Source organism: Anoplopoma fimbria, chromosome 23 (genome assembly GCF_027596085.1).
Source record: "Anoplopoma fimbria isolate UVic2021 breed Golden Eagle Sablefish chromosome 23, Afim_UVic_2022, whole genome shotgun sequence".
Taxonomy (NCBI): Eukaryota; Metazoa; Chordata; class Actinopteri; order Perciformes; family Anoplopomatidae; genus Anoplopoma; species Anoplopoma fimbria.
This window is the reverse complement of record NC_072471.1, coordinates 10,108,358-10,124,983: the sequence shown is the minus strand read 5'-3', so window position 1 is coordinate 10,124,983 and position 16,626 is coordinate 10,108,358. Positions and strand designations below refer to the sequence as shown.

General features: G+C 39.7%; 1 protein-coding gene across 3 annotated transcripts in view; it reads left to right on the top strand.

Annotated features, from left to right (window-relative positions):
• ptpn12 (protein tyrosine phosphatase non-receptor type 12) overlaps positions 1-16,626 on the top strand; it is a 44,676-nt gene that overhangs the window by 27,979 nt on the left and 71 nt on the right. The window contains exons 13-17 of one of the 3 annotated variants that reach the window (XM_054624561.1): positions 3,532-3,706; positions 3,976-4,927; positions 10,097-10,150; positions 10,963-11,046; positions 11,449-16,626. The exon at positions 11,449-16,626 is cut by the window's right edge and continues 71 nt beyond it. In XM_054624561.1, the coding sequence (XP_054480536.1) occupies positions 3,532-3,706; positions 3,976-4,927; positions 10,097-10,150; positions 10,963-11,046; positions 11,449-11,510 (1,327 nt within the window). In that variant the 3' untranslated portion in view covers positions 11,511-16,626. Of the gene's footprint in view, positions 1-3,531; positions 3,707-3,975; positions 4,928-10,096; positions 10,151-10,962; positions 11,051-11,448 lie in introns of all 3 variants that reach the window. The other 2 variants (XM_054624562.1, XM_054624563.1) reach the window with 2 other exon arrangements.

Genomic DNA, 16,626 nt, shown 5'->3' with positions numbered 1-16,626 from the left:
ATTTAAATAATTTAGTTATCTGCGCTAACAAACATTGTTTCATATTACAAATACGGCATGGCAGCTTTATTTATAGAGCTACTTCCTCCATCCCTCTCTTGGACCACAGCCATCTTTGAAGGCTTTTTATTCATAAATTAATAAGATAAGATAAGAGATAATCCTTTATTAGTCCCTCAGCGGGGAAATTTATTAAAGAGTTGTTTTTTTTAGTGCTGCCTAGTGTGTTTCTGTGCTGAAGAGGAGACAGAAAGAGAGAGCGAGAGTTGTTAATTCTTATCATTTGCAGACAGTCACACTGATAATCATTGAATCCGGCTAGCCAAACCAAATATTTGTTAAAGAAGTGATCTAGATCTGTGTAGTTTGAGGTTTGCTACTTGTCTGTATGAATCTGTCTTCGTCACAACCTGAAACCAGGAAGTGTCTCTTTTAGGCTTTATCACCTTCTAGCACATCCCACTACCTCGACCCAACACTGTTTAAAAATGCAACATCTTGCCTCTGGTGTACATACGTGTTGAGAGCAGAATGCACTTGTTTTTGTGTGTGTGTGTGTTTGAGTTTCTGTGTGTGTGTGTGTGTGTGTGTGGTGAATCATTTTCAAATTCTTGTGAAGGCGTGCATTTGTTTGCAATGCATACATATGTGTGAGTTTAGGTTTGCTTATGTGTGCATGTGTGCATACTGTTTGTGTGACTCTTAACTGTGTCACCATAACAGTATGTGGATGGTTGTAGTGTTTTTATGCTGCAGGACAAAAGTGGAAGAATATGGAGTGTATGATTAGTTTCGTATAAATCTCTTTGAAGCAGGTTTTAATATAGTTGCAGAAATCCCCATATATAGCATTTAGTAACAAAATAAAAGCATTAAATAAATGTTTTAAAACAGTATAATAAAGTTACAGATAGACATAAGAACATATATAATTATTAATGTGGAGTATTTTTCAACAATTTTAACTTGTGTGAAGACACATTTAATATTAATAATTACAACATTTTTTACTATGTTGTCACACATTTCCTGTGTTAACACCAGCCCACTCTTACGGGGGCCCAAAGAAGGAGTTTATGGTTGTCCACAAATGTATTAATAATGTATCTGCTTAGAAATATATCATTGTGTGTTATGAGAGATCGTGTGAGATAAGCCATTGACCACATGTTTAGGTCATTAATATAAAAGCTAAATATGTGGACATAAAGTGTTAGCAACATTTCTCACTCTGAAGATGCAATGAATATAAACAGATGAGCATTTATTCATTTTATAGTGTCTGTCCGTGTATCAAAGGTGAGGGAATCAGTTCCAGGATGTCACGTGTTTTTTTTTCTAACAAGGCAGGTTTTTCTCGTGAAGAGTTAATATGGTGTTTTGGCTGCACTCGCATAATTAAATGTAATTAAGCAAATTAAAGAGAAAGTTGCTATAAAACAAGGTAGTGCCGGAGTTGCAGGATAGCCAACGTTTTGGGGAAGTTGTATGTAGTTGTGGCCACTGATGCATAGCTTTGGGAAAATAGATATTTGCAGGTTACATGCTCGTTTTCATTTTCTTACAGTTGATCAGCATTTTTCTCCCTTTGCAGCTGTTTTTTTAGTGATTATAAAATATATAATACTATATAATATAGGCACTACTACTACTTATTCATACGCTTTATGTAAACCCTCATTATACTTTCATACCTACTTGCATTTTTCATGGATGCCTACTGTTGCAGTTTTCAAATGTCTTATGTGCTTTACTCTCTTTTATACAGATTATTTGTTTTGCTGTTGTAATAGCTCAGTTTTCCTTTTTTCCTTTTTAATTGAATCTTATCTAATATCATCGTAGAGGGACACAGAGCCCCGAATAATCTCTGTGGTATCTAAATGATTCATATCCCCATGGCAACAATCGGCACCAGTGGGAATCATCTGTGTTCACGTTAAATATTGTGAATAATCTTTAGGCCATATAGAGGAAGAAACTCTGAGGAGTCATTTATGTTTTCATTACTGAAAGCTCTTTTAACCTGGAGAGCAATAATTAACAATAAGATACCCATAAAATATAACTGTAGATTAGAAAAGCTCTTGAGTTGAGCTTAATCTCACCAGGAATCCAGTAATCATGACCTCTGACCTCCCCACTGAGATTATAAAGAAAGTTATAAATCTGGTGATTTAGTGTAAATTATTGCATGCTTTCCATTAATACACAAAAATACACATGTCAGCCACTGGCAGCTACAGCATGGCTTTATGAGGAAGCGACTGCAACTCCAACGTTGCTCAAGAAAAGGAAGTCCCCCCTCCTTCTGGCTTGCAACATATATGTGTGTCTGACATTCTATCTATATGTCTCTTAGACACACACACACACACACACACACACACACACACACACACACACACACACACACACACACACACACACACACACACACACACACACACACACACACACGCATCATGTGCAGTCCTACGTATAGCTCTCGCTTCAGTTATGCACTCTTGAGTTAGCACACCACCACATCCTTTCACTCTTTATTTTTTTTCCTATGTGTGTGTGTATACATTTGCTTGGATATGTAAATGCATATTCTCCAGAGTGGAACATTATCTCACTGTTTAACTTTCCATTACTGTGTGGTCACAACCTCAGTATCCTGTGTATAATTCACACCTCCTACACTTTAATTACCTATAGCTTTGTTTATGAGTAGTTTATTACACAGGGCTGTGCATGTGGGAGACTTTTGTTGAACATTGACAGCAATATAATTCACACCTTTATGCAGTACTGCAGATACTACACTGTACCAACAGTCCTACACTGAATGTAACTGTTAGATGACGCCGTGTACACTTTGGTAGCTAAACATTACCTTTGTGCCAGTGACTAACAGTGACTTAAGAAAAGAATGTAATGATAGCAGAATAAAGTGCTTTAGTTTCCCCTTAAGAAATGTTTTCTCAACTTTGCACTGCAGTTCTGGAAGAATTTAATACAAAATACAATGCATTCATTCAGAGGGATGAACTCTGTTGTGGTGATTCAGTCTGTTTTCCGTTCGCTTAATAACTCGACCTTAAATCAACAAAATATGGGCGAAACATAAAGTAACATCTGAGGAAGTCTGATTTGTCCCGGACATGTGAGCATTTTTTTTAGATTCTGCCACCTAGTGGCGGATACTAAGCGTAACAACATGAACAGAAACTACCTTTTTAGTTTCATTAGTGTATGGAATATATTAAGTATAAGTTAATTTCATCATTCAAGTTTCATCATTTCATTTTAGAATAATTTAAAACTGTCTGGAAGCTTTCAGACCAGTATGATGTAATTCTTGTCCTTTCATCATTTTAATTTCCTTATTTGCCTTCAAACCTGTTTCTTTTTTCTTTCTTTCTTTCTTTCTTTCTTTCTCAAGCAAATAAGATTTGTTCTTTAACAATCAAGCCACTTTTTTTTATAGCGTAAAAACAAAATAGAATGCCAATGAATGATCTCTCTTTATCTATCTCTGTGTAGTTCGCAGGCAGAAGGTGATGTGAAGGAGGAGATACTCCAGCCCCCGGAGCCTCACCCCGTCCCCCCTATTCTGACCCCGTCTCCACCTTCAGCCTTCCCCACCGTCACCAACGTGCGGCAGGACAACGACCGCTACCACCCCAAACCTGTCATCCACGTCCTGGCTACCGCGCAGGTGAGTAACTTGTACAGAGACGTAAAGATCTGCAGAAGCCTTTTTTTGCTTGAAAAGGGACGATTAATCTATCGACAAAATTAAGATTTTTCTGTCGTTTAATTACGAATTGTTCCAGCTCTAACTTTAACTATAGCATTTTTAATTAACTGTTGCAAATGTTAATCCTGAAATATAAAAAAATAAAAATTGTTAGCGAGTACTAAGAATATGTGAAATAAGATGACTTTCGCTGCAAAAGGTGCTTAAATGTTTTTATTTCCTTTTAGAATAAAGACGCAGACAAGGAGCAGAACCAGTCCGAACCCAGTCCGAACAAGCAGCCCAGTCCAGCAGAGCAGAAAGATCTACAGAGTCAAAAGCAGCAGACTCAGGTCTCAAATCTAGATCTCAATGACAACTATAACAACAAATCTACATCGACGAAATCTGAATCGGGCCAGAGCCAGACCCCCTCCTCGCCCCTCTCTCCAGCTGTTGAATGCTCCGGTGCTCCTCGGATCGAGAGGAAGCTGAGCATTGAGATCAAAAAGGTGCCGTTACAGGAAGGACCTCGTAGTTTTGACACTTCCTCCTCCATGGGAGTAGCGGGCGGAGTAGGCAGCGGTTCCCCCAACAGCGCTGCAGCGCTGCAGAGAACCCACGCCTTCAAAGCCCGCTCTGGCCAATCCCTGCTGACGTCTAGCTCCTCGCTGTCGGAGGACTCGGGCACGGAGGGAGGAGCAGGCGGATGCGGGGAGAGTCATGCAGACGTGGGCGTCCTAGCCAGACCGAACCACCTGCCCGTGAAGAGTGAGAAGGGGGAGACGCACGGAGGGGAGAGAACGGAGGCGAAGGCCGGCCATGCAGCGTGGGGCAAGCCCTGCAGCAGCCCCGACAAACATTTCCCCAAAACCTGCTCCTCGTCTTCCTCCTCGGACCGCGTCGCCCCATCCTCGTCCTCCTCCTCCCACATCTCCTCCTCCTCCTCCTCCCGCATCTCCTCCTCCTCTTCCTCCTCCTCCTCCTCCACACCTGTTAGGACTGCCCTGAGTTTCACCAACCCCTTGCACTCCGATAACTCGGACGCGGAGGCGGATGGAGAGATGTCCGAAGGAAAGGAGGGTTATCGTACTAACGTATCCACGGCAACGGCCATGGTGACCACGTCCTCTCAACACGGAGACCAGCAGCCGGCCCGGAAGGTGTTGCCCATGTCGATCGCGGGGCAGAGCTCTGCAAGTATGTCAACCAGCTGCTTTTATTAAACGCGTCAATCTTATCCCTTTAACTAACTGGCTGCTTTCCTTCCAACAACCATTAACAACTTTAAAGGAAGTCAGATAAACGTGCGTCTGAATAAATAAATCGGATTTAGACATCAGATAGATTTACACTATACTAACTCAACTAAACACTGAAAGTCTTTAGGAGTCTATTTAAGTTATTCTCACTTAAACTCTGGTAAAGGCAAACACTCAGAGAAACCACATGGTAGAGTCATTTTCTAGGTCAGTTAGGAGACAAGAGGTCTCAGACAGACCACATGCTAATGAGAAGTTATGTCTGTGAACACACACGCACACTGTTATACTTCTTGGCTTAGATAGAGGCAGAGAGACCAGGATGAAAAGGAATAACAAGAAAAGAGAGAGAGAGACGGAGAGAGAGACTGAATTAAATAGTTCCAGTCTCATTTCAAGCACGGCTGTATGACTAATTGGTCGGTTTGCGAGGAATGCTGCAAATGTTAACAGGCAAACATCTGTCAAAACATCTCTTCTCTTTCTTTTACAGCTTGTGTGTGTTTGTCAAAGTGACTGGGTTTTTTTTTGGAACGGGAGAAATAACGAATGAAATCCTGTCTTTCTGTGTTTTTGTGACAGTGCAGTTGTGTGTGTGTGTGTGTGTGTGCATGTTGGATGGTGAAGGATCAACACTGCATGAGACTGATGAACACACATTGGCCAGTTGTGTGCACGTTTGGGTTGAGCAGAGCTGTGTCACGCTGTTTGTGCATCGGTAACGGCCTCACTGTCACGGTCGCGTCCATGAGATGCCGTTTCTGGGGTGTAAAGAACGAGATCGCTCCTTGTTCTTCTTCTTCTTTGTTAATTTCAAAATCTTGAGATTTTGAAATCTTGCCGTGAGAGATTTCTTGCTTGGATTGGAGCTGACATGGAGCGGTTGAAGTGGACTTTTTGCTTGGAACGGTTTTTAATCTTGAATGAGTTCAAAGCTTGATGAAATCAGACATAACTGCATTTTTAAATATTTGGATTTTACTGTGAGGGTGCATGATATGAATCCATTTGTCTCCTGTGAAATTGCTTCAAATTAAAACTAGTACATTTTCGATTAAATAGTCTATTCTCTCTACTGAAAGATGGATACAACTTTTTTACTTCAGCACATCCAGCTTACTTCAGGAACTAAGGAGAAAGTGCTGTTTTGAAGATTGTAAATGTTCCTCATTTATACCAAGGAACACCAGCAGCCTCCAGACTAGCTTTTAAGTTGCTTTAGGAAAAAAACAACACACAACAAAATGACATGTTTCTGTAAAATAATCCAATTAAATTCAAATTATGGTAGCCATTTAAATGTCTGGCATCATGCACTCCTGAGTTATTTCCAATATTTAAAATGATCATGTTTGTCTCACAGTCCTGGAGTGGACTGGTTTGCGTCCTGGTCTGCTTGGCTTTCTGGCTCATCCTTTACTGGGGCTGCGGTAACGCTTTGGAGTCGGTTATGAAACGCTGATGGCTGCTGTTTGTTTGGTTGCAAGAATCTAACGACTGCTTGTTGTCCAGTGAACGCCGGTGGCTGCTTGTTCTGTTGGTTGGATTATCAATAAATCGGTCAAACTTTATTTATTTAGAGTAGTGCAGTTCAAAAGGCTTTACCACTAACTAGAAGAAATATACAACAGTTAAAAAAGTGTGAAATAAATGCATGCGATGTTAGTATTAAAATATAAAACATGAAAATATACAAAAAAAAGAGAAGAAAATTGCGATGACATGAAATATAATTAAAAATGATCAGAATTCAAAATAGATAACGAAATGTTCTTAAAAATGCCAGTCAAAATGTACGAGTTGCTATCAGTAATAGATGTTTTAATGATCAGTATTTAATTATCATTAGTAGCTGCAGACATTAACCACTGTTAGGTGAAACTACTGTAGTTTGACAACAAAAAAAATCTCTGGATTGAGATACAAACAACATCACAACAAAAGCATGTGAACTCTAAATGTCCTGATTTCCCTCTGTTGTTAGCAGCAGCATTGACCATAAGTGATTAACAGCCTTATAAAAAATGGTGTCTTTGCTGCTGGAGTTTGTAATTGCATTGTTAACAGCTATTTAATGAAATCAGGAACAACCTCACTTCTAGAGACATTAATCTGCTGCACAAACACAAAATGATTATTTTAAAATGGTGCAGAGCGAGATTAACTAGCATCTTTCTGCATTAGCTTTAGCAATTTGTATCAAATTAATTGGCAGCCTAGTGTACTTCCTGTTTATTTTAATCCCCTTGCAAGATACAATCATCACAGCGTGAATGACTGACTGTAGGTCAGACATTTGGCTATAAAAGAGACATTATTTTGTAGTCAATAGATCATATTTGCCAAGAAATAAGGGTGGCATTTTCTAATAACGACATTAAACCTGAAGGCAAAACCTCTTTAAAGTCTAGACCTCGACCCTTCAGAGCCTCAGAGTTAATTGTCTCCGTCCCGCTGCCTCTCCCCTCCAGATGAATGAGAGAAAATATAATTAAGGGGTCAGGCTTCTTTAAGAGGCCAAGCAGACACGCTCATGGCCGATAATAAGGTCATTAATACCAAATTATTTCTTGGATATTGTGCTTGAATAAAACAATTTTTTTATTTTAGCTGGACAGTGGATTAAAAGAGAACCAACTCACAGCTACATGGAAAGACAATATTCCCTCAGGGATGGATATTGACAAGTGCTCAGTTTAAAAATGATAAAATAAGGAGAATATAAGGAAATATAATCATGACTGTATAGAGCTTAAAAATGATTTAAGTTGCAACTCAATCTGCCACCCTTTCAACTTAACCACACTGTTCACTTATTAACCAGTTAAAGTCACAGAAATGAAATGTGAATTAATACTTATTACAGATCTCCTTTGGTGGTGGTTACGCATTAAAGTCCTAAAAAACTAACGGAGGGTAACTTCTACAATCTGTAGCATCAATATCAGCGTTAATGCAGTTCTCAGTATTTTTGTCTGTTAGAGAGATTATGATAAGTTACATGTCCTCCCTCACAATTAATGAAAAATGACACTAAAAATGCAGAATTAATGCATTTTCCGGCTTTGTAACATATTTTAAAATTCTAATTCAAATGGCTTTATAGGCATAAACATATTCAGTATTGCCAAAGCAAAAAAAAAATGTTATATTGGGAACATTTGTTAATAAATTAAAAAGACAGTACATGAATATATAATAATTTATTAAATGTTATTTAAGGGTGTTTCAAACTTAACTGCAACAGCTGATTTAACTTTCATGTCGTTGAGAACAGCACAAAACTGCTTTAGAAAGAAATAATAATACATCAAAAATATATAATGACAAAATGCATCCATATTGCCTATCTATTTTGTTTTAAATTTGCTTTTCATGGTGACTAAACACATTTTTGTATCACTTTGGGCTTCTAATAATCATTAGATAGAGAAGGAATCACAGAAACACCAATTGGGAGTTTCAGCACTTGAGCTTTTCTTTTTTTCATCGTTTACATTTGACTGCTGATCTCTTGTCTTTCTTTTGGGGCCAGTAATAAACGTTGCTTCTCATCTGACCTCTGACCTTTTAACCCAGACTGCTGGGACAGCGATGACTCCCCTCCCCCTCTCCCCGCGAGAACCCCTGAGTCCTTCCTACTGGCCACAGGTGCGTTTGCATTGGTCAAGATCCACAGGTGTGTTTCCAGTGCGGTGGATTCCCTGGGTCGCCTCCTGGATCTGGTGTTTCTTTTTTTTTTTTTCATGGCTGGTCAAAGAAGCTGGATGGATCAATGAATATATGAGGCTTTTTGACTTGAGACTTATTGCATTTAAATACTAATGGTTGGCAGTTTGAGTGAAACCATTTGCAGTGGTTGTTCTCAATCGGATTTGAGCTGAAAAAGGATGTATATGATTTTCTTTCCCCATTTTATCTGCTCCTATTTTCTGGTACCTTACAATGTTCGAACAGGTAGGGCCGCAGTCTTTCCTCATCCTCGATTCAAACTGTTAGATGGACACACACATTGCAGGTATATCAGGTCTGTGTCCTCACTTTTAAAGGATAGTCTGTTAAATAACTTTGCCACCTTTTTGCCTTCGGTTGTCTTATTTTCCCTGAAGGTGCTCTGAGTGTTCAAATATTCAACCACAGGAGAGCACACGAGATGAAAATGAGTTAAAACAATGTCACCGTCAAAAGACAGCACATTTCTTTTGTGAGAGGCTTTACCAGTTTTACAACACTAGGGGGCACCATTGGCTGTATTTCAGACCTGCAGGGCTCCTTTTGAAGACCATCTGTGAAAGACTATTAGTGGCAAACTGTGTCCCAAAACCGTACTTCATACAGAAAATGACTAAACAAGCTATACTTAAAACCGTCAGTATGTATTCTCTAAAAAACAATCTTGATTTTTGCCCGGACAGATGGACACTATTCTCCCACAATGCAATGCACACCGCAGAAAACAATAAAAGAAAACATGGATGGTTTTAAAACAGTACTAGAAAACATTTGCATATGTATGAGCAATATATTTTCCTTCTTATTGCCAATATATTATAATAATATTGCCAGTGACATCCAGTATTGCATGTATTGTTTCATTTCCTGTTAGTATAAAACAGTGTTGCCTCCCGACACACTGAATAAACAGTATACTAGAAATATTACACTGTGTACAGTGAGTGTGTAGGATTGAGTCGGGACAATAGTTAATTGCTTTTGTAGTGATTTAGAAGCGGATGTATAGAGATGAGGGAATATATTAAGGGTACTGTGACACAGTAGAAATCTAGAACAGTGTATTACTGTCTCGTCATTGTCATCATATACTGTTTATGATCAAGAAGGTTCATAGCTCTGACTTGTGTGCACTGACTCAATCTAAATACCGATGAGTAAGCGGCCTTAGTTCCCCTTTTAAAGCCCAAAGTGGAGGATTTTCTCCCCACTGTGATGCTGTAATGAGGAAAGGTTGGCTCAGTGGAGGAGAGCGTTTTGAGAAGTACGAATGTGTGGGAATGTGTGTCGTGGTTAAGTTATGTTGTTTCATTTGCCACCAGTTCTTCCTTTGTTAAACTCACTCTCTGTGACGCTCTCTCTCTCTCTCCGTCAGACCCTTTCGACGTGAAAACGTCAGCCTTGGCCGAATGGAGCGGCTCAAACAAAGGTACGGACGTCGCCACGGCCTGCTTCTGACTGCGTGCTGCCTGTTTGCCCCTCGTGTTTACGCTTGTTCACAGTAGTTAGTCAGCAGAGCAGAGCGGGAGACGGACCTCCAGTGTTTTACAAATCAACCCTGTCCACGATAAGACGGCATTTGTCATAAAGGGCATCCGAAAGAGAGAGAGAGAGAGTGAATAAGTAATAACGAGAGAGGAAGAGATACAGAAAAAAAGGGGGGAAAAAAGAGAAAACATGTCTGTCGAGAGGTGAAATGAATATGTGTGCGTATGCTGAGTCACGCAATGAGGATTGTGTGATGACGGTAACTGCCAATTTGGTGCTTCAGTGGTTTCAGTGCGCGTGTGTGTGTCTGTGACAGAGAGAATTATGGAAAGAAATAACTGTCAGACGATTTGTTTTTACTAGCTTTGAATGTAACTCGATGGGAGCATTTATAAAGAATAAAAAGGGGCTTTGGTTTCATTTATGTTGCTGCTGATCGACAGCTTTTAATGGTCATCAACTAAGTTTGTTGGCAATCCAAATGTTTTATCAGTGTGTAAAAGTTCACTAAGAAATGTATAAGTTCGTAGTAAGTGTGGGTGTAATGGGAATCAATTCAAACCTTATTATGAAATGAACTGTGAGGAGAACACTTGATTGATCTGGCGTTTAGTATTTCCAGTACAAACTAGATTAAACTTAAATAAAGAAATAGAAATGATAATAGGTTGGTAGCACCTCCTGAGCACTTAACACCACTGATATATTTACACAATGCCTCCAGCCAGTTCATCTGTGTGTTTTTGTGTGTAGACGTGGCCGACTCTGTTAAGAAGACATCTCCAGCTGATCCTGCATCTGCTGGCACCACGGCAACAGACAGCAAGGCAGACCTGGGTGGGTAAGTCTGCTGTCTAACCTTTTTTTTACATGTTTTGTCAGTGAATTGACCTCTTTCTTTCCCCCTCTGTGACCGTTTGTCAGCTCTCTACTTTTCATTCCAAAATATTATTTGCACAAGTACTGATTTTTATAGCCTCTGGGCAGAAAAATGTGCTGACAATCGTGATTTCTATTCATCAAAGTCATCTTTTCTTTTTTGTGATGTGTGGCATTGCTTTTGCGTCAGCTTTGGGCTGCATGTGCAGAAAATGTTTGATGGTTTTGAAACCAGCAGGCAACAATTGACGGCACATTGTCCTCTGGGGGGAAAATAATTTTTTCTGGATGTGTTCTTTTTTTATTCAGTTCAAAGAAAAAACAAACCCAGCTAAAGAATAATTTTCCATCTTCTGTCAGGGTTCGGTAACCGCTGCATTCAGCCCAAAGGCCCCCGGGAACCCCCTCTGGAGTGGACATGATGGGACCATCCATCCGCCTGTCCACCCAACAGTGTCCTCCTTGTCAAGAGATGGACGCTACCGACCTCACCTGGCTGGTCCAAAAACCTAGTTGATAGATGCTACACAGACAGACGGCACAATCTTACACAGAAACGCCTTCTGTGTCACTTTGTGCAACACCACCTCCTCCACCTCAGTCCTTCCTTCAAAGTGACACTGTGCAAAGCAGATGAAAACTTACTGGTCAAGTGGCTTGTCCACATTTTCCTGCTCAGCTTGCTGACGTTATAGGTTTTCACTTCTCTAGACGCTGTTTCCCGGTTTATGGTTAAAGGATAATTCCTGCATTGGTGACTTTAGTTAAAAAAAAAAAAAAAGGTATTGTTTTTCCTCCCTGGCTTTAGACGCATCGTAATAACATATGAGGCAAAATGAAGAGGGATGCAGGTTTAACCCTGACGTGTTAAATATGAAATCTTCTTACATGTCAAATGTGGAAAAAAGTGTTTTCATCATAAATCAGGAATTATCTTTAATCGGAAAAGCTACTGTGGGAAGCAGATTCCTGGGGTTTAACTGAACTCCCATAAGGTATCCGCTTCCTTCTTCTGAATGAACAAACAATCTTCAAAGCGAGCCTAGATAATCTATTACCCATGATGCAACCTTTTCTGTTGGGTATGTACAGGTTGCCAGGGGTGCTCTCTCTCTCTTTCTCTCTCTCTGTTTCTCTCTCCCTCCCTCTCTCTCTCTCTCTCTCTCTCTTTCAGTGTGCTGGTGCTACATTACATAGGATCAGCGTAGAAACAGAAGTGCTCATGCTGAATGTTAACAACCTTTGACCTGTTTCTCACCTCCGTTGTGGTTTCTTGTAGGATTCGTTCCTGTGTTAGCTGCAGTAACTTCCGCTCTAGTACTTTATATTTCTATGCTGACCTCACTGTTCACCAGAGTCATAGATATAGACATAGTTTGGTCACTGCAGTAGTCCGCTGGCTCCTTAAACCTCCTGTTAACGGAATTGTTCCACATATTTGGGGAATAAACTCATTCACTCTCCTGCTTAGTGTTTGTTGAGAAGTTTTATCCAGCTCTCGTGTCCGTATTTAGAGCTTGAGCCAGAAGCTGCTTAGCTTAGCTTAGCATTAAGACTTGAAACACGAACGTTTTTGTTGTTAAACTTCAGTTTCTGCACTTATAAAACAAATAACATGTTAAGCATTAATTAGGGAGCTGTTGAAGTGTGGTTCGGCGGACTTTCGGAACTCTAAACAGAGCTGGGCTAGCCTTTTCCCTCCGTTTCCAGTCTTAATGCTAAGCTAAGCTAACCGGCTGCTGGCTGGTAGCTTTATATTTGCTGTACTGAGAATGCAGAGATGCTGCAAATTGAGTTATGTGACAGGTAATAAATTCGTCACACACAAAAAGTTGAACCAAAGAGTGATGTTCCCTTCTCAAATCATCATAATACAAAGCAAAAATGAGTTAGAAGAAAAAAAAAGCAGAAACATGTCGGACATCTTTATCCTCAAAGATGCAGATCGCAACTGCGTGTCCAAGAATTCAGCTTTTTTTCCAGCCAGACTTAACAGTAATGACCAAACTCATCTCTTTGACTCTGGGTCTCACTGCTGGGAACATGAGCCTGCCTTAGTCTGCCTCTCAGAATAGACTGTCCCCCTTAGTTTTGGCTTCTCTCATCAGTTCATTTTTCTCTGTGTCTATTTGGCATCTCTTGGTTGCTACATGGGACTCAAATTTCCTCTTCATTTGTTTTTGTTTTTCCCTCAGCACTGTCATGTTTTTTTCTTCTGTTTTTTGTTCTCATTCTCCTGCTATTGGATGATCGACCATGCAAGTCAATTATCTTTTTTATTTAAGCAGCCGGTTAGCTCGCAATAAACCTGCAGTGTTTCGGAGTAGGAATGTTACACATCACCTTAAACTCTTATGGGACTCGACAGATTAATATAAAGTCTGGTTTCCCATAACAACCACTTCTCTAGAAATCAGACTTGTATGGTTTTTCATCTGAGGGCCAAATCTAAAAATTCATACTGTGTCTGCTTCTGTATGTGTGAGACAATGATGATAGGGACCCAGGACTACTGTTTTCTCTTTATTTTTCTCTGCTAACTTCATTAGCTACCATAACTATACAGTATATGCATTGTTTTATAAAGATTAAAAAAAACTGTACAGGGCAGTTTCGGTATATAATATTTCAGATTTTTTTGTTATCTCTTAAATATTCTTATTAACAGAAGATGTAAGAAAGTCAGTGCATGATGATGATTCCCCCCCTACGCAGTGTTTCCCTTCAAACTGTAAATTATTCTGCTGCCCGTTTTGTTTTTTGCTTCTGGCAAATATTTCAGGGTTGTTTTTATTTCTTATGTTGGAGTTATATGCTTAAAAGGATTTAAAATGTAGTTTTAATTGGTTGGCAGAGGAGAAGCATTGACTGCCATCTATCTAGCCCCCTTTCAGATAGCTACAACGGGCTGGGAATAAGATTGTAATAATAATATTAATGATAATAATAATAATAATGATGGTCGTTTTTTTTGTAAATGGTATTTTAAAAGTTATTTTTGTATACACGGTTGTTTGTTGCGTCACAAGTCCACTGCTCCCCAGCTCAACGCCTCATTCCTATCTTCTCTTCTCACATACTTTATCCACCTCTTCATCATTTTTTCTTTTTTTTTCTTTTACACATTTTGATTTTTTTTTCTGTCTCTCAGCTCTTTTTAATGTAGAACATGCAACAGGAGGATGGATCTCCTGTTCTGGACTAGGAGCATCTCCTTTTTTTCAGCTTCTCTCATACTTCCCCTTGCAGTATTTTCTCTCTTTTATCCCCCTTCGACCCTCCTCTTTGCTTTTTTATTTTTATTTTAAAAGACTGTTGTTTTCAACATGCCTATCTACGGGCCAGAAGATCAATTCACTTGAGCAATGCATCTCTAAGCAGTCAGTGGGTCAAATTTACAAAATACGCTCGAAAGCTTTCAAATAGACAGACTGAAACGTTTTTTCTATCCTCCATTTCTTTCCGTTTACCTACCACATACTCATCCACCTACCTGACCCCTTCACATGCACACTAGCCTCGATCTCAGAAAAGAGCCCACCTGTGCCTTTAAGTGAGAGCCCGCCCCCCCCTTGTCCCCTCTCCTCCAATCATCATTAGCGGCGTGAGCGTGAACGATGTGATTCGCTGCTGCTTGCTCATTGCCTACTTTGGGACTCTCATTCAGCCCCACACAAATACACACACACACACACACACACACACACACACACACACACACACACACACACACACACACACACACACACACACACACACACCGTGTGCCCCTCCTTACACACACACAAACATAAAACACACACACACACTCACACAAATGTTTGTATGTTGCAGAAATCAATCAGTAAAAATGAACATTAAGTAAAAACAAGCCTCTTTGTTTTTATTCATATGAGATGACAAAAAAGTACATGTGCAGGTGGTTTTTGACTGTGTGTCTGTGTGTGTGTCTGTGTGTGTGTGTGTTCATGCAGTAAGCTTTTATTAACAATATGGATTAGGTAATAATTGGTTAATTAATCACTTTGACTAGTCTCTGAAGCCACAAGGAAAGAAGTAATTTTATTCTGTCTTTACTTGCGAATAGCTCTGCATTAATAATCTGATAATGTCAATCATCGTGTGTGTGCGTGTGCGTGAGTGTGTGTGTGTGTGTGTGTGTCTCTCTGCCTCTCTTATGCCTGGAAGATCTGCAGAGACGAATGTATCTCCACACACACACAAATATGCTGATTAATTAATCACTGCAGGTGGTACGAACACAGTCGCTCACCGTCTTGCAAAGAGACCTTCAAGGTTTCTCATTTGCATTCAGTTTACACACATAGAGAGGCACAGCAGGTGGGAAGACATAATGTGATTATTTGCTTCTGCTGACACGTAGCCAATGCTCATTTCAGATCAATTATACAGTGTATTACATACAATATTTAATGTATAATGGTGCAGCAGAGTGAGTTTAGGCCGCTTTGTGTCAGTCCTCTTTGTTAACATTCGTCAATAAAAAGCACCTGTTGCAGACTCTACAAACCTTCTGTACACTGATGTTTGGAATTGATTATAGATCTTGATTAACTGTATTTGCAGATGCACGGCACAAGTAAAAGAATACAAGGAAATCACATTCATTGATGGGTGTTTAGTTTGCTCTTTGCACATGAAGCCTTGATGAAAGCATCCAACATGTTCTCAAACAAGAAAAATACAAAGGTAAATACGACTTTATAACACTTGTATAAACACATGCATTATTTAAATAACAGTTCACATCCATTGTTAAAAAACAAAAAAACATTCTGCATTACAAGAGAGGATTCAGTACGTTAATTTCACAGGCCTCTCCCCACTCCCACTGCACACTTTTCTAACTTCCCTCTTATTTTACTCCTTGCCTTTTTCTGAGATAATCAATGCATTGAATACAAAGTCTTTCACACACTCTCCCTCTCTCAAACTGCATGTGTTGAATGAATCAAGCCAGGTTGCTATTTTAACTGGGTCACCTCAGTTGTCCCATGGAGCAGTTTAACATGTTATGTAATGACTTATAAAAATAGCCAATCAGTGTTCGGTGTGTGTGTGTGTGTGTGTGTGTGTGTGTGTGTGCAGTAGCAGCAGGCTGCACTGCCTTCTGAAGGAACTGAAAACTGTGTCAGCTCTTTTGAAAAAGCCTAAAATATACAGAATGAAGTATTTCACCTGATTATTTTTAGGTGTATGAGTCATATGGATGCTGGAGGAATGTGATGCACACACTTTCGTCAGGGTGTTTTGCTGGATGGTTACTATTCACACAGGCCATATAAAAGCATCATACAATTATCTTGTCACAATGTTTATGACCAGTTGTAACTTAACAACAAGCTGCATGCAGTCGCTCATCATGTTTAGTATTCACGGTATTGGCTGTCACTCACTGACACATCTTGTACTGACAGCTCAGCCAATCAGTCTGAGTGAAGAAAATGTTTGAATGTCAATAAATCAAAGTGTTTACAGCTACGGAGGATCCACAACGATGTATAATGTGTTCTCGTG